General features: G+C 48.9%; 1 protein-coding gene across 3 annotated transcripts in view; it reads right to left on the reverse strand.

The window, feature by feature from the left end:
* The window catches only part of DAAM1 (dishevelled associated activator of morphogenesis 1), a 91,240-nt gene that overhangs the window by 53,310 nt on the left and 19,308 nt on the right, over positions 1-18,622 (reverse strand). For all 3 annotated transcript variants that reach the window (XM_041398441.1, XM_041398462.1, XM_041398452.1), the window contains exon 3: positions 110-333. In XM_041398441.1, the coding sequence (XP_041254375.1) occupies positions 110-292 (183 nt within the window). In that variant the 5' untranslated portion in view covers positions 293-333. The remainder of the gene's footprint in view (positions 1-109; positions 334-18,622) is intronic.

The raw sequence follows: 18,622 nt of genomic DNA on the forward strand, positions 1-18,622 counted from the left end.
TTTGCCTGGAAACTCAAACCCAAGGCTGGGGAGACTACAAAGAGGGGGTTGAGGGGAAAGAGGGAGAAACCCCAAAACTAACACTGAAATTAAGAAGTATCCTACTTACCACCAGCTCGGTGAACATGGCATCCAGCTCCTCCACGGGCGGCATGGGCAGCGAGGGCTCCATGGTCTGCAGGGCGAAGCTGCTGTCATTGCGCAGCCGGTACGTGATCTCGGGGTGGTCGCTGCTGCGGAAGCAGCAGAAGATGAAGGAGATCCCCCGGCCGCTCCTCTTCCTCGGGGCCATGGCCACAATCCTCTGCGTCCCTCCCTCCTGGGCACTAGATCCTGCGGGGAAGAGAAGAGAGGAGGCTGGAGCAGCCGCCCCGCAGCGCTGCGCTCCCGTCCCGCGGTGGGAGGAGGAACCGAGCCACCCACGCGCTCGGCACGGAGGGGAAGAGCAGAGACAGTTTTCATGCCAAATATTTCTGCTCAGATTTGACGTTTACAGTCCTGGCAACCTTGACGACCACGCAAATTAAAAAGATGCATTTGCTTTGCCTCGTGCCAGAGCTGGCAGCCGCAGGGGTCACACCACTGTCCCCGTGGGATGAGGAGTCTTGGGCCCCACCACTGTTGCCAATCCCAGCAAATCTGCACCAATCTCCCCATGCCACGGCAGCCAGGCCAGCCCCCTCATATCCACACCTCACATCCCTTCATGCCAGGGGTATGGAAAATTCAGAGAACTGCTGTCAGAACGGCTAGATGTGCTTGGGGCCACCAGGTCCCCACCATGGGTGACTCAATCCTTGAAGGCCTCATGTGGCTCAGCATGCCCCGAGCTACAGACAGCAGCAGAGCTGAAAAAATATCCTCCATGCTTCCCCCAACTCTTAAACATGTCCCTAAACATCCACCAGCAACCCCCTGTACGGCGGCTCTTTTTCATGGAAAGTTTTGCTTGGCTTTTAATTAGATAAACCTTACTTACAGCTCCAGTAAATATTTACAAGAGGCGATTTCAGCTGATAAAAATCACACGGTGCCAGTAGCTCAGATTTTCCTAAGCAGTGCTGACGTCGGGCATCGCTCACCCCGGTGGCTGCTTGGGTTTTGCTGATTTCTGAAACTCTGGTTGGGAGCAAAGCTCAGGGCAGGAACCGTGTGCCCTGCCTGCCTAATGACAGCAAGGATCAGGCAAAAGCTGCCCCAAAATTGGGACTCAAGTCAGCAGCACAAGAGGAGAGTCACCTATGAGGAATGAGGAGTGTGGAGAAACACTCTAATGAGAAAAATCAACCAGCAAAGTAGGGAATTTTTGAAAGCCTAAACATTTGTCTTACAAAGTTACACACCCACATATTTTATCTCTGCGAAACAAGACACTGAGATGTTAAGAGACTGGACAAACAGCCAAGGTTGAAATATGGATGACTCAGATTTATTAACAAAGCTATGAAGAGATTCAGGGGAAAAAAGGTCAGCATTTGGAAAGGAGTGTCTGATCTCCCTGGAGCCTGCCATTCCCTCCAACTATGGATTTATACAGCAGAATAAACAGCTGCTGTGCCCTGTGGAGAGCCAGGGCTTGGGTCAGACCCAAGGTCAGACCCTGCATCACCACAGCATGGCAAACACTACCCTCTAAAAGCAGGGAGATTGCAGAAAATTCAAGCTTTACCCACAGTACTTTAACAGAGGATTTGACCCTTGAAATGATCTCAATGGCACGTTTCTAGCACATGGTGTAATCATCTGCTGAACCACAAACGATGGGAAACAGCTATTGGATCTTCATGCAGGATAACCCCAGGCTGTGCAATTGCTCTGTGCCCAGCCTGGAGAGTTCCCCCCCTTCCTGAAGGGCCCCAAATCTCATTTCACATTTTTACATCTTGGATGTAGAAATATGCAGCCGCTGGAGGAATTTCAGCTGCCATGAAAGCTCTCTCATCACGGCTCCCCGGCAGCCAGCACCGCAGCAAATCCATTAGCTGCCTGCTGGCATCCCCTCGGTGTCAGCAGGGTTTGGGGACCTGCTGCAGAGCTTGTCTCCTAAAGAAGGGAAGGAAATAAAAAGCCAAAGGCACACGGATTTCTGTCCACATTGCAGGTTTGGGTTTTAAAGGGCCACGAGCAGCAGGGTGCAGAGGGAGATGCTGGTGGCTGCTCAGTGCTTTGTGCCCAGCACAGGAGCTCTGTCCCAACCTACATTGGGTCCTCACTGTGCCAAGTTTGGTCACTTGGTCATTCCAAGTCTGTGAGTACATCCACACCAGTCCCAAAGCAGCATCTGATCCTGATCCTGCTCCAGGAGCTGGTGTGGAGCAAACAGACCCAACTCTTCCACCGGGCATTTTCCATCCCCTTTTCAACACCATGTCAGCCTCGTCCTTGAAACCTGCTGCTACATACAAGCTCTGACTTGGGCTTACAAAAATGTGTGGAAAGCTTTTATCAGACCAACACCTGCTCTTCAGAGATACGCACTCCTGACAATGTTTTATGAGGAGTCTCAATGACAGACCAAAAGGCAAGGTTTTATTTTGGGGTTTAAAGCAGACAGCCATGCAGCAACCAAGACAAGGTACTTTTGAGCTGCTTCCAGCTCTGGAGCTGCTGAGGTTCCTCATTTTCATCTATAAACAATTTAAAAAACCAAACCACCCTATAATGTAGACTGAGTGGGCTGTAGGTTATTAGCAACCAAGGCTAAAGAATGGTTAGGGAGAGAATATGTTAGCTACCAGGCAAATAGCATTAAACCTTCAGAAGGCTGATGAATATTCATTGACATGATGGATCAAAATCAAAACACAGCTCCCTGGCAGGTCGTTGGGAGCTGCAGACAGCACAGCTTGCATCGTCAGAACAAAGTCCAGCTACACAGCCTCCTCCTCCCCTGCAAATCCTGCAGAAATTGGTTATTCAAGAAGAAAAAGCAGCAGCCCCTGGCAATCTGGAGGCTTGTGTTAAGGAGAACAGAAGGGACAAGTTCTATGCCTCATCATATGTTAAGTGTCCTGCTCCCACCTCCTGCTTGTACCTTTGACTGCTAATTAGATCAATAAATTTAAGTCAGATTGTGATCTGATGGTGCCTTCTGGCCTCTACTATTGAGTGGACCAGAATAAATTAAGCTTAATTGCCCCTGTATGAACACAGCCAGGGATGATAGGTTGGGAAGGGTCACTGAGGGAACTTGTAGCCAAGCCCAAATCTCAAGGCAGGACTGATGGGGCCGAATCACCCCCAAACAACTGTTTTCACAGAAACAAGGGTGAAAATGTGTGTGTGATGGGCTCAAACTGGAAACCCAGACTGAAGAGAAAGAGGAGAAAGCTTAGCTCATGTGTGTGACCAGGATGGACCAGGACGGATGGAGGCCACCCTGCTCAGTGATACCCAGAGATAGGAGTTTAGTTCTTCCCAGCCCTAAAAAGAAAAGCATCAAGCGTGCATCGCCCTGAGCAGTGTTTAAATTAAATCAGTCATTAGGAGAAAATTGGACCCTGGTGTCGCTTCCGCCTTTGCTTTAAGGAAAGGAGAGCAATTACCACTTGCATATTCAACAGCCTCCTCAGCAAGCTAAATTAAACTTCGTGGAGCAACGAGCTGCCAAAGCCTGTCTGTGACCGATGCCCCAACCAGCTGGTTGGGAGCCAGCACCGGTATTGCAGCATTGCGGTCTGCAGCCTAAAAATACCCAACAAGGGCACAAACACATGCAAAGGAGAGCGCACGCTCCCCTTCACACCCGCCTCCTCCAAACCCACCCAGGAGCCAGGAGCTAAATCCTCAAACATGAATATTAGCTGGTTGTTTTCCTGGCTCCCCTCCCAAAATGAGGATGCAAGATGCTGAGTGAGCTCTGTCTCTGAATGTGGAGCTTTATTCCAGGGTGCTGCACAAGGAGGGAGTGGTTTTGGTGTAACAGCGCTCACTGACCGTCTCTGCTGTGTCCTCACCAATTTCAGCATCTTGGGCCATGCCAAACTTTGCCTGCCTTTACTCTGCAAGAGCTTCAGCACAGCCTGGGATGCTCCCAAACGATGGAAATATTCCAACTCTCATGCATCACTGCGAAGTGAGTCCTTGGCTGGTGATGGTTGGGAGGCACTTGGCTCCAGCAAGGACTTTAGGAAGACACCATCACTGTCACCAAGTGTTAGAGCCAGGTGTCCTGGACCCCTTTTCTCAGCTCTTAGAAAGCAGGAATTTGGCATTCCACACAGTGCACCCTATAGTTGTCCCACCCCACCACTGACCAATGCTCATCCTCCCTCGGGGTTTCTCCCCACGAATTCAACACCCTCAGCTGGGCACAGTGCAAGATACCTTGCACCATTTCTCTAAAGAAACAATTCCAGATGATTTTTCCTCCTGTGAAAGTCACATCCAGACCTCCACAGCAATAAAAACTGGATGCTCTCATGGCATTTTTCAGATCAGTTGTACATTTGCAGCATTCTCTGAGAAGCACCAAAGCCCTTCCCAGGCACATTTTGATTTTTCACCTTACACACCCAAGACGGTCAGCACCTTGGCTCCACTCAGTAGCCCAACCTCTTCTTGGGTTTGGTTCTGATTGTGAGCCCACCAGTTTTCACCTTACACACCCAAGACAGTCAGCACCTTCCTTGGCTCCACTCAGTAGCCCAACCTCTTCTTGGGTTTGGTTCTGATTGTGAGCCCACCAAAGTGTGTTCATGGTACTCTGCCCATCCAAAAGGCAGCAGCACATCCCTCTCAAGAGAGAAGTGCTCCTCCATTTCGAATTTGCAGCAACCATGCAAATGAAAATGTGCAATGGTGCATGAAAACACTTTTTACTGAGGGGGGAGGTCTAAATATTATTCAGTTTTAAAAATATAAGGTTTGATATTGAGCTCTTGCATGGATGAAATACTCAGAAATAGGATTGCCTTCCCCTGAGCAGGAATCACCTCCCCTCCAAGACAGAAGCTTAAAGGATCTGAGCCCATTACCAGCACCTCCACTGTGCTGAGCATGGTGCTGGTATCCCCAGCACAGCTGCTCCTGTTTAAAGCAACCAGAATGATTTTTTTGGCCACAAACTCTCATGCTGGTTTCCAAAACCCCCTTTCTCTAGTGGAGAGCTGTTTTCAGGCACAGGCTGTACAGGGGAGCAATGTTTGTGTTTGGTGGAAATCAGTGCATGTCATCAGGAAGGGGCAAAAAGCCCAACACACTCAGCTAAAAGGCTTTAAACTATTGATTGCCTTTTCTCCACCCATCTACTCAGAACAGCAGCCCAAAAGGGATGGGAATAGGACCCTTTCCATGATGCAGCTGCCAGGAGGAACCTGACTCATCACTAGTGTATCACAAGAGCTGTGATTCTCAGCACATGCAAAATCTCAAAGGCTCGGGTTTCATGGATTTATAAATACACCTGCCAAATCCTGAATTACCCCCAATCCTCTTTCCTCATCCCAGAAATCCTATTATACTCTATGAACGCAACAAAATGAGTGTTTTTTATCTCCATACCTTGCCTGGGCTACGTGGTACCTGAAGGCCACCAGCACACTGCCCCCAATGCCATGAGGAGGTGACTGCAGCCACAGGCTCTCTGCTCACTCCAGCAAAGCCCCATCTGCCAGCATCATCAAAAACCCAGTGCTTGCCTAAAATGTGTCACCTCCTCTTTCTATTTTTTTCCTTTTATTGTGCCATTTGTCACATCCTGAAGCATACATCTGGGCCTGCTGTCTCGCAAGAAAACATTTCACTCAGCTCAAGGGCAGATGAGCTTGGGGGTTTGATGGCCACATCCAGGGTGCAGCAAGAAGAATTAGACCAATTTTATTACAAAGCCAGTGAGGGAAAGGCATAGCTTCATGGATTTGTAACACTCCAGAAAAGCCCTCCTTTTTCCACTTTAAACTTGCACTTATCAAAAGTGCTGGGAGAGAATTTTTGTTTGTGTCTGCACGGGGCTCCCACCTGGAGGTGTTGATGCTATTCAGGGAAAAGAGCAACAACCTCCACGGTGCTGTGAGAGTGCCATGGCCTGGCTTGCCTGTCACCTCTCCAGCACACGAGTGAGGTCCCTGCCAAGGCAAGCACACGCTGCTGACTCTGTAATCCACTTTCCAGGGGAAGAGCGTGTAGCACAGCAGGGTGAGACGAGATCTGCCTTAACGCTCTCCAGCTGAAATCAATCCTCGGAGCAGCGCTGCTCGCTTTGGCAAGCCAGCCAAAATCTGGAGCAGGGGATGGCTGATGGTGGGCTGCAGGATATTCATGCCAGGCCATGGAGACAAGCTTGGATCCAAGGAGAAGCTGAGGGCTTGCAGCATCCATCAGGAGATGGTCCAGGGAGCCCCACGCAGCCCTTGATCCCCTGTGGTGCACGGCTGGGTGCACACATTAATCCAACCAGGAAAGATGCTGCTGCAGCAAAACTTTGTTTTGTTTTTGAGGATTAAAAACCAAACCTTGCTGGAAGTTTCCCAGCCATCTAGATGGTGGGCAGCACAGTAACACTGGAGGTCACAAGTTCTCCACTAAAAGGGTAAATTCCATCAGTGACAAGCTGAGATCCTCCAACCCACTACAGACCACTTCCTACAGGAGCTCCAGCAAATCAGCTCGGGCAAATACCATTTAATTCAGGAACAAGGACAACAACATGGGAGCCACAGACAAGACCCAGTTTGCAAACCTATATAAATATATATATGTCTTGATATTCACCAGGGTGAATGAATGACCCGATTTTACAGACACACACATCCCATTTTCCCAGAAACCAGGTGGATTCGTGATCCTCTTTTCACAGAATCAAACCAAAAAAAGTGGGGTGGGCTGGCACCGGTGGGAGGAAGAAACACTTTTCAAGTCACATATCGCTCCCTTAAATGTACTCCGTGATTTGCATCCTGAAACCCAGGCACAACGCTTATCCAAGCCCAAGAGACTTTCCAGGAAGGCAGAGGGAAGCAGAGCTGGCTCTCCAGGAAGGATGCTGGGGCATTCCCCTGACCTCCCTGTGTCCCAGCCCAGTTCTAAAAGGCAGCACAGAAAAAAAAACCCAAAAAACCCAGCAGAAAGGAAAGGCGGTGCGAGGGGCTGCGGGTCCCGGTGCTCCCCTCACCCCGCTCTTGTTTTGGGGCAGCAGCTGTCAGTGCTGCATTGTGCTGGGGCTCAAAGGGGCAGACACAGCCCTTTCAGAGCCCAAGTTACGTGCAGGGAGGGATTAGCACCCACCCGAGGCTCTCCTGAAAGCCTGAAGCCTTGCAGGGAAGAGCCTCCCAGAATCTCTCCTGTGCCATTTGAACTGGTCTCTCAGGCAGCCTCTGGGAGTGTGCAGGCTGGGTGATGCCCAGCCTTGTCCAGGCAACCCTCAAGGACAAAACCATGTAAGAGAGAGGGATGCAAGACCCCCTGGGCAGCTCAGGGGGCTCCAACAGCCTCACTGAGCATCCCAGGGTGAGCATCCTCTTCCATCCTGGCTCCATCCCTGTCACCCAGCACAAGCACAAGCACCAATCCAGCCTCACTCCCTTTCCACTGCTGGTTTTGGCCCCAGCTGGGAGAAAACTGCTCATTCAAAGCACACCACACCTCCAGAAGGTGCTAATACCAGCTCCAAAGCCCAGCCCAGATATCACAAGTTCTGACTACTCCCTTTGACAATGCAAATGCTGTTAATACAAACTCAGCAGCCTGGCAAGGAGAGAGGAGCTGCATTTCCCACTGGAGGAGGATATTTGTTTGCCAATTAGCCTTTTCCTGGAGAACAACAGTTCAATCAACAATCTTCCTTTATTTTAATTCTTCCCTGCTCCTCCAATGAATATTTGGGCAGTGACTGTGATTTATTGTATGCAAACCCTCACTGCTGAGCTTTCCATTTCGCTGCTCCCCATATTTCAGCAGTAATCCCAGGGGAGAGACTGGCTGAAGGCAGGCAGGTTTTCTTCCTCTTTTAAAGCCTCTTAATTTGGCTGCACAAAGTGGAGTTTCCAAGTTTCTCAGCAGCAGATGCTTCCAGTCCATCAGCACAGCAACATCTGCCATGGGGCCACCACCAGGACAAGGCAACAAGGAGCTACTGGCTAAGTCCCAGAGGGCTTTTTTTGGGTGGTGTTTGGAGATTTTTAGCAATACCCATGCTTAAGGTGAGGCTACTGGAACCACAGGTGTTCAGGCATTTTGTAGTGTGGAGCAAGCTGGTTTCTTTCTCTCTCAAAATGGAAACTGGATGAAGGCTGCTGTAAACAGGAGTCCTTCCCAGCAGGGACCCTGATGGCTAAATATCATTAAACTTCAAGATACCATTAAACCCATAGTACTGAAGGTGCCCAGAGCAAACAAAACACACTTGTCAGATCTCTCAGCTGGCCTACCCATCTGCAATGCTGATTTTCTTTTAAAGGTTTTTAAATTCTGATGTTAATCCAGAGTGATTTTTCCCCCTGAAGTACAAACCTGGGGTTGAGAATTCCTTGATAAATATGTCTAATGGCAGAAAAGGCCCGCTGGCCACTTTTCCTTCCAGTATGACACTAATACCTCCCTGTGCTCCAGGAGATGAACACCAAAAAACAATGCACATGAGCTCACATCAGGCACAACGTGATCCCAACAGCTCCCACCCAGCCTGGGAAAAAACAGCAACTTTTATCACATTTCACTGAAATACTGTTTGCATTTAAACAAAAGAAAAAAAAAAATCAGGCGAGCACAGCAAGTGAAATTAACTGGATGGCTTGGTCATACTTATTTTATGTGGCTACAACACAACGTAGCTTATGGCAAAAGCCCTGCTTTGACCAGGATGGATCTGCACCATCCCCAGCCACAGGGCAGCAGGACTCGATTTTCCAGGACAGCTGCTCAAATCCACCACCTGCAACTCAGAGGACCTGTCTTAATGGGGGCACGTGGTTTTAATTGCCTAATTATCCAGCTTCTGACAGAGGGAAGGGAGCCTTCCACACATGGCTGCGGGGGATGGACCAAAGGAAGGCTCCTCTTCTCCTGCTGGAGCATCCAGAGGGGAATGTCAGTCCAGTGGAGGTCCCAAGGGGATGCATTTAAAAATCAATAGAGGCTATTTTAATGCTTAATCCAGGAAAGTATCAGCATCAGCAGTGTCAATACAAACCGAATTTAAACACACCGAGTACATGCACAGGATTGTTAGTTTTTCCTCTGTGCATTGACTTAACCAAATCTGGTTTTCCCCAGAGAGTCTGGAGTTCAAACAAGGCATCCACAGCATCTCTAGTGCTTCAGGCAGCCTGCCTGCCTTCATCTCTATATGCTGCTCAAAAAATGAGCCTCTCCACCCCACCTGAGCAAACATTTCAGCGAGGAAACCCCCTGGAGGAGCAATATCACAGCAACAATGGTCACATCCCTGCCAGGGCTACATATGGAAGTGGGTTTCTTCTTCTGCACCCAGCACAAATTGCAACACAAGCTTCCCACCCCTGTAGATATCTATACAATCATCTCCCTTTCAATTTAAAAAAATAAAAAACCTAGCAATTGCAAATAACCACTTTGAAAAAGTGACCCAAGGGGCTCCTGAGAGGCTCAGACACCCTGAGAGAACATGTTTGATTTTTTTTAAATTTAATCGCATCTGCAGCAGGAGGGCAGACTGGGTGTTGATATGTCTGGGACTCACCACACTTCAGACGTGCCCACGAGCACAGATGCACCTTCCCCAAGGCCACGGCAGGCATGGTGTGGGCTCAGAGAGCCACAGTGTCACCCACTCCTGCTGGCACCAAACTCTGACACCCAGCCACTGCTCTCTGCAGAGATGCTCCCACACCTCCCCTCCACCCCTCTCGCCTTCCCCAAACCAGTGCTGCCCCTCCCCACGCTGGTTGTGGCTGGAATGCTTGGTTTTCTTTGGGTTTGTGCTGCAAACTGTTTTGCTAATTCGGAGATGTTTGAGTTACTGCTCTGCAGGGCTGACAGAGTCAAGGTATGCTCTGCTCCTCACCTCACACCACCCGAGAGGAGGCTGGGGGTGCACAAGGAGCTGGGAGGGGACACAGCCAGGACAGCTGACCCCAGCTGGCCAAAGGGTAATCCAGAGTCATGCTCAGCATATAAAACTTGTAGTGATGGCATTTTTACCTCTCCCCATCAACACCAGTCTGGTTCACCCACAAAGCAAACCCATGGAGAGCTGCACATTGTGAAGAGGTGAGTCCTGGGCATGGTGGGTCTGGCAGAGCTCTTCACAGCTGGGGAAGGCTTCAGGTGCTCTGGTGATCAGTGACTTGTGGCATTCCCTCAAAGCTCCCCTCCTTTCACAGCTTCAGGGCAATGCATTTGACTGACACCAGGTCTGCCTGGCTCTGCAGTGGGAGAATACATCCCCAACACCCTGAAACACTCTCCCATTCCTTCAGCAGCTCTTGAAACAGCTCTATCAGCAAAAGTGGCAATGGAGTTGGCTGTAGAGGACACTCAGGGGCAGCTTTGCCTTCATCAGAATGTCAGGTCTTCCAGCACAGCCCAGACAACACCATGGATAACACAGTGGGGCCCAGAAAGTCTAACCAGGACTGAAACCCGTGACTCCATCTCAAACCCTCTCCTAGAACAGACAGCCTGCAGGCTCACTGCCCAGACACTGCCCTAAACATTGCAAAACATTTCCCCCCCTTTGTCTGACCTCTGCATCCCATTGCCCCAAACTAACACTGCAGTCTGGATGGCCCAAAGACATGGTAATGACATAATGCAAAGAGAGACTGACCCTCAGATCATCCACAATCTTCTGACTGTCCACAGGGGAAGGAAATTAAATGGCTTTTGGATAACAAATCTTTGCAGTATTTTCCAGCACAAGACCTGTAACACTGAAGTGAAAGCTTGAAGAAGCTGCAAATTGGATTTAGACACCTGAAAATTCCAGTTTCACTCCACTACTGCCAGAGTTGTCACAGAAAGAGAGAAAGCACCCTGAAATAATTGCCTCTCCAGGCAAAAACTTTCCAAATGCCCTTAATGCAGATTTGTAGAGCTGGCAAGAGCTACCCATCCATCCCCATGGACTGCAACATGAGCCTTGAGAGCAGGCAGAGAGGAGAAAAAGCATCTTCCAGGCTATCACAGGCATTTTTTTCCCAGCTGGGTGCCTGGTGAGAAGAGCAACCCATGCATCAACAGGAAGGAGCACTTGACACATGCCAGCACTTTCTAAATTCACTTTCAGGAGATTTACCAACACGTCCTATGGAAAAGGAGAAAAGGAATGCGTGCTATGCAAATCCAGCCTCAGACTGCTCCCTGCCTAATCTAGCTTTAGATTCAAATGCTTATTACCATGGCATCTAATCGGGTCATGTGTAATAGACAGGTTTCCTTTGGGCTTCCAGGACTTCAGCTGTGTTCTTACTAAGGCACTGAATGGAGACAGAAAAAAGGAAACAAAGAGGGGGGGAAAAAAACCCCAACACTGCAAAGAATTCCGGTTTTGGTGGAAACCAGGCCTGGAAAGAAGCATTGACACCTACCAGTAAAAGCCAGGCTGATATGCAAACATTTGGCAGCTCACCAAGAACATACTGAATGTCAAATCCTGTTTGCACCCCATCATATTCCTGCAGGGAAGCAGTGGTAGCTGGTCTTTTCTTTCAGGGTCTCTCCCTTCCCCCTGAGACAAGGTGATGAAATGATCTCACACCCACGTAGGACCCACCTATCAGCAGCACCAAGCCCAGCTGGTCACACCAAAACCCCCAGACTACCTTAGAGATGCCCTGAGCACCCACACCAGCACCTCCAGAGCCTGGGTAACTTGTGCCAACCAGGAGCTGAGTTTAGGGAGGAAGGGGTACATCACTGCATTAGGGTCTGCAGCAGGACACAGTGACCATGGGAATGTCATTCCCAGAGGCAACCATCACCCCATTTGCTGACACACAGCTCTGGCCACAGTAACCTCTGGCCTAATCAGCACCAGGCAAAATGCTTCATTTAACTTCTGAGTTTGTGAAATTTGCTCTGCTCAAACCAGTCCTGGCATCTCCAGGACACAACCCACAACCTCTTACCTCCACCATGCAGCTGCAGCTCAGCCCAGAGCACCAGAAACAACCCAGAGGCAGGGAGGGACACAGGATCCCCCACGCAGGCTTCTCCTCTCCATCTGCTGCTCACCTGCCAGACTGTGCTTTCCTGAGATACAGCATGGTGAGGTTTCCAACAGCATGGTCCAGCTCCCACCTTCAGGATGCTGAATCCCAGCAGCATGGCCTCCCCTGCCTCCACAGTGCCAAACTGCACATGGACTGGCAACCAGCTCCAGCAAAAAGTCAAGACATCCAAATGCTGCTACCAATTCCTGAAGACCCTACAAGACAGTGCTGACCCTGTTATGCTAGCAAAACTACATTTGGTGGGGTGAGCAGCACTAGGAATACCAACATGAATGGAAAGATTTCCTCCTGTGAATCTCAGCAACATAAACCACTTTTAGAGTGAGGCTGCAGGATGAACTTAGATTTATTAGACATCAGAGAATTCACAGAGGTGAACATCCCCCCTGGCAACACCTACATGTCTGCACAGAGAGCTGCAGCGTGGGCTCTCTGCTGTCTCATAACATGGCAAATCCAACTAAAGCACTCTTTATGGCTTGGATGTTCATAACATTTATGTGTATTCTCTGGTGTCTAGTACAGGCTGAGGTTTCATTGCATCCCTTAATAAAAAACCTCTGTAACACCCTTCTCAACTTGATGGCTGTTTTGACCAAAATTGCTGCAGCCCCACAAATCTGAGATGAAAAACCAATCTGAAAGAAAGGACAAAACCAGGCAATGGACTTAATGAATTGTCAGTGATGGAAGGAGGAGCAGATGGACAGACCGACTTTAAAGCTTCCCTTCATTAGGAAATTTAACTAAAATCATGGGTTAGCTTTCAACAATGCATGTTATTACTGAGCAGAGTGAGGCAGCTGATATTCTGCCACTCAGGCACATGTTTCTCTGTGCTTCATCATTTACTGAATTAATAATCAAATGCTTTGAAAAGAGAAGAAAAAAAACCCCAGAGAAACCGGAGGCTGCAGCTCTCAGTGTTCTCAGCCTGCTCAAAGACCAAGCCAGGTTCACCAGTGCCTGCACTGCTGCCTGCCTGTGCTGGTGTCTGGCCAGGCTCTCCCTCCACCACCTCCCCAGCTCACAGCTGCACCTGGAACTGGTCTGGGGGACTTTTTTCCTTACTCCTGTAGCCAAAACAACCAGCAGGGATGGTTAAACCAGGTGGAAAGACCCCTGTTTCCATGCAGCCTGGCCTGGGGCACAGAAGGAAGAAACTTTGTGAGACTCCCTGCCCGAGGACACAGACGGAGGATTTTATGGAGGAGCCCTTCCCAGCACCAAAGGAGCCATGCAAACAGTATTTACCAGGTTACAGGTACTAAATACCCCAGCAAAGTCATGCTCACTTGTGAAGCAAGAAAGAAAAATTCACATTCCTGTATTTACAGCCACTGCCACTCCTACAGCAGTGTCCAGGACAGGGTCATTCCCAGTGATGACAGTGAGGAAGTCCTAGTGAAGAGATCCACGGCAGAGACTCATGGGTAGCTCACACAAAAGTGAAAAAATACTTCCAAGCCTCAGAAGCCGCATTGCTGGAGCTGTGGATAACACTCAGGCAGAGAGCATGGTTTGCTTGTGATAAGCCAGGATGACAACCCAGTGGAAATGTAAAAATAATTTAATGAATAAGTATATTTAGATTTATAATCCCACAGCAGCTTTATTTATAGAGATGCCAATCACTTTTACACAGATATAAAATTGGCTGGCAGAATGCCTTAGACTATATCCAGAAACCCATCTGTAACAAATCTAAGCTGTGATATCCCTGCATACACTTGGCCAAACAATAACGCTGATGCCAGTCATCTTCACTTTAAATGTGCAGATGGGCCAAGGGGGGCTCGCCAAGCCTTCCCCACAGCCAAAAATGGATGAATTCCCCTATCACCTACTGCTAACTGGTTGGGGAAAGGACCAGATGAAGGAAAACCAGTCACCATCTGGGCTGTGTGGATTGCAACACCAGCTAAACGCTGGCTGGAGAACAAGCCTGCATGCAGCTGGCTACAGGTGAACCTCTTTCAGAGCCTTCCATCACTGAAGTGGGGAGCTGTAAGCAAGGTGAAAAACCCCATGGAGCTCTGCAGCACCTTTAAAAGGTGGGGGCATTAAAGTGGGGCTCTTGGGTATGTTGTTTTTTTTTTTATTATTTTTTATTCATTGTTCAAAACAGAAAGCTGAGGCAGAGGAAGATGCAGGAGAAATTAACTGGAAGTCATCACTTGGCTCAGTGTCAAAGCAGATGAGGATTTCTAGTCATCCTTGCCCAGGATCTTACAATTTTATCCAAGCCTGCAGATGTCAAGGGGAGAGGCTGCTGTGGATTTCCACAGGGCTGGTGACCACCTGGAGAACTGAAAAGTCACAACTAATTCACAAGAAACAAAGAAAAACCTGCTCTTGATCCCAGTGGGACTTCTGGGGACTGGTTGTCTCAGAAATGGGGCAAAACAGGGATGGCTCCACGTCAAATACAGACTGTGGGTAACTGCAATTCATCCATAAGGGTTTCAGAATATTGGCAAATGCCAAGGTAGAAAAGGTTACTCTGGAATGTTACTTTGAATAGCTCTGGGAACAAACCCAGCATTAATTTTCAACAATTATTCAGCAAATGATTTGAATAAACTGAGGAAGGCTCGTGTACACATACTGACAGCATTATTTGGTAGATTTTTGCTTCTGCTCCTGAGATAATTTATGACAAAACAACTTCCAGCAAAGATGATCACTTTCCAGACCAATGAACGTATTCAACTGCACTTGGGGACAAGGTAACCTCTCAAGATCCCTTCCAGCACAATTTTAGTACCATTTTACACCACAAACTATTTTCACACTGGCATTTGCTCTGATTTATCCCTGGAAATAAGTTTGCCCAAAAGAAAAACTGGTGGAAAGAAAAAAAAACAGAAACCCAACAGCACTTTTCTCGCTCAAGGACAAAGCAAAATAAAACAACCAAGCACAGAGCTAAGGCATCCTCGATCCAAATGTTTTCCAAAACATTTCCAAATGTTTCTCAAAGCTCCCAGATGAAGCTTTCATAACTAGGCTGCAACCCCTCCAAAGCCTGGGGCATTAAGCATGGCATCATGCTGTGTTGCAGCAGGGACACCAAGGAAATGGCTGGTGGTGACTTTGCCAATGACACATGTGCCAAAACACACCCGAGAGCCCTGCAGAGAAAACACAGTGTTTCAAGGAAAAATTGCCTCTGCTTCCTCCACAGGGCATATTGACAGAGGAGCTTGATTGCTGCGTGGGCTTCCAGGATCAGTCAATTCCCTTTCTACTGAGCACTGGTGAGGCCACACCTCAAGTGCTGTGTCCAGTTCTGAGCCCCTCACAACAAGAGGGACATTAAGGTGTCCAGAGAAGGGAAGGGAGCTGGAGAGGGTCTGGAGAACAACTCTGAAGAGGATCAGCTGTGGGGGCTCAGCCTGGAGAAAAGGAGGCTCAGGGGGGACCTTGTGCCTCTCCAGCTCCCTGGCAGGAGGGGACAGCCAGGTGGGGCTCAGGCTCTGCTCCCAGGGAACAGGGACAGGACAAAAGGACACGGCCTCAAACTGCGTCAGGAGAGGTTCAGGCTGGACATCAGGAAGAATTTCTTCACTGAAAGGGCTGTTAATCATTAGGACAGAGTGCCCAGGGCGGTGCTGGAGTCACTATCCCTAGAGGCGTTCAAGGAACAACTGCACGTGGCACTCAGTGCTGTGGTTTGGTTGACAAGGTGGTGTTTGATCAAAGACTGGACTCATTGATCTTGGAGGACTTTTCCAACTGTAATGATTCTATAAATACATGTGGCCAGATGGCCTCACCTTCTCAGCAGGCTTTTGAGTTTATTCCAAGCAAATTAGGAAGATCCTTCCCTGCCTCTCTTTTTGAATTACAAACAAAGAATTCAATAAAATAGTTTTAAAAAAAGTTTAAAACCTACTTATGGAATGGTATGGAGAGAAAACTGTACATTTTCTACACTCAAGCTAAAAATTCTGAAGTTCTGTCCACACACCATCAAACGCAAATGTTTATGGTTATTACACAGAGAAAACGGAGACAGTTGTGGGAGATTCTGCTCTGAGCAGCTGACCACACGCACAGCAGCCAAAGGATGAGCACTGAGGTGTCAGCAGGGCTCAGCTGCAGGAACTGACCACTCTGGGGAGGGGGGACTGGCACACAGCTGCTCCCCATCCTCAGCCTCCTCATCCCATTGCTGACACAACTTCCATCAGGAACAGCGGCGCCTGTAAAGCAGGGTCTGAGTCCTTCAAAGCCCAAAGCTCATCTCCACCTCTTTCAACATGCTCCTGGACACAATCACAGCCCCTCCTACCAACTGTACATGGGCTTTGGATTAGACCTTTTGTAGAGTAGGGAAAAAAAAAAAAAAAAGAGCCTTTCTTGAGGATGATATAGTCTAGACACTACAATATATTTTCCAGCTGATGCAGCAAACCTAAAAAGCCCTCCCTTGATCTCGGACTGTCACGATCAAAGCCATTATCCCATTCGGAGCCCTTCTGAAACTTTAGCTTCCAAATGTGCAAGTTATTTTTAAAATCTAAACCAGGCCAAGCCTCTTGTTTGGAGTTTTATGAGGAAAATGGGGTGTGCTCCTCCCAAACCTTCCCCCACCACGTCTGGAAGTGGATGGTGGGCACATGGTGGAGGACCAGAGCAGGGAGGCAGCCCCATGTCTGGGGACACGATCTCCTTGCATGGGGGGACACAGCTGAAGCCCCAAGGTGGCTCTGGCGTGGGGAATACTCTCCATCCTTGACTGAGAGTTTTTTGGAGACCAAACATTGTCTGCATCCCCATCCTCAGGATTTGCATCTGCCTTTGGCACCCTCCAACACTGAGTGTGTTACTCTGGAGACAAAGAAAAGGAAACAGCTTGAGATACTTTAATTTTCTACAGAAATTAAATAAAAATAAGCACTATGAATTTCCTTTACCAAGAAGCAGGATGATCAAGTGCACAAATAACATCCAGCTCTGCACCAAGGCAGAACCAGGGAAATAAGGTACCCAAAATCATTCTCCAGTCTCTTGGTGCAGTTTTTCAGCTGGCTGAAAGGAAAGAAAAAATACACAGTCCTGCAAAAGAACAGGAAAGCCAAAGGAGCATCAACCTCTGCCTTAAGTGGGATGTTCAAGGAGAGATGGTGGAAGACCACCCCAGATCAGCTGGTGCTGGGTGATGAGCCCCCTCAAGGAGAGATGGTGGAAGACCAGCCAGCTCACCCCAGATCAGCTGGTGCTGGGTGATGAGCCATTCCTGGCATGCTGTAGCCTCTGCAGGAGAGGGAACCTGTGGTCTGTCCCAATGACCAAAGTTCACAGGGTCCAGACTGGAAAAAAACAAAGGATGGATGGTCTGGAATGATGAGGGGCTTGGAAAGAACTTTGAAAGGCTTTTTGAAAGCAGGTGACCACCAAGCTTTCGCTTCCACATCCTAAGGTAGACTTTTGGGGATACTCTTCAAAGAGAGATGGGGACAGGAGGTGGCTCACACTGCAGAAAGAAGACAGCAACACAGAGCATTCACATGCTCCAAAGCTATTTAAAAGCCAAATGAGGCTCCCCAGTGAGCACTTAATTTAACTAAGCAACTTCTAAAGCACCAGGCAAATGAACCACATCATCTCTTCTTCCTCCCAGCATCCATCTGGTCTCCACCACTCTGTCACCTCCCTTCCCCTCCATGTTTTCTCTCTCCTCCACTCTCAGCAGCTCTGCTCCCCCTCCCCACCTCTCCCTGTGCCCAAACCAAGCAGATCTGTGGAAGGCCCAGTGGAGCAGGCAGGCACACACCAGTAGGATGGGGATTAGAGACCTGCCACCCCCTTCAGCATCCCTCACTGTGGCTGGAGGGACCGTGCCAGGCAGGAGCACTGGCTGTGCTGCACATCACACATTCCCAGTGCTTCAGGAGGTGTTGTCTGAACCACCACCAGCTTTCCAGCTGGGCAAACATCAAGGAAAAAATCAGGTTGACAGGCTTTCTTACGAGTATTTCCATCAAGTAGGATTTTCCCACCTCCACGCACACCGGAGCAGAAAAAGCAAAGGCCACCGGCAACACGCTGCTGGTTGTGACAGCCACATCAGCCCCAGAGGGGACAGGGGATTTGTCTCTCCAAATTGTTACTCTGGAGCTGGGACAGCATGTGGGATCATGCCCAGCTTCAGCTCTGCCACAGCAGAGTCCAACACATGCCCCATCACTTGTCTTTACTCTTCCCAGCAAACGCAGAGAGAAGATGGACTTCAACCTCAATCTTCACACAAGCAATTTTCCCTGAAGCTACCAAAACCCTGCAGATCTCTTTGGTCCCACCTTATCCCCTCCAGACCCCTTCCCTTTCATGAGCTTCTCCCAGGGAAGGAGAATAAAGCCCAGCTGCACACCAGTATCTCCAAGAAGGGCTAACACAAAGCTACCAACCTCAAAAATTTATGCTCCCTCTCACACAGGAAAGCAGAGAAACTGATGGCAAAGGCT

The sequence above is a fragment of the Onychostruthus taczanowskii genome, unplaced genomic scaffold (genome assembly GCF_017590055.1).
Source record: "Onychostruthus taczanowskii isolate IOZ18803 unplaced genomic scaffold, ASM1759005v1 scaffold1, whole genome shotgun sequence".
In the NCBI taxonomy this organism is placed as follows: Eukaryota; Metazoa; Chordata; class Aves; order Passeriformes; family Passeridae; genus Onychostruthus; species Onychostruthus taczanowskii.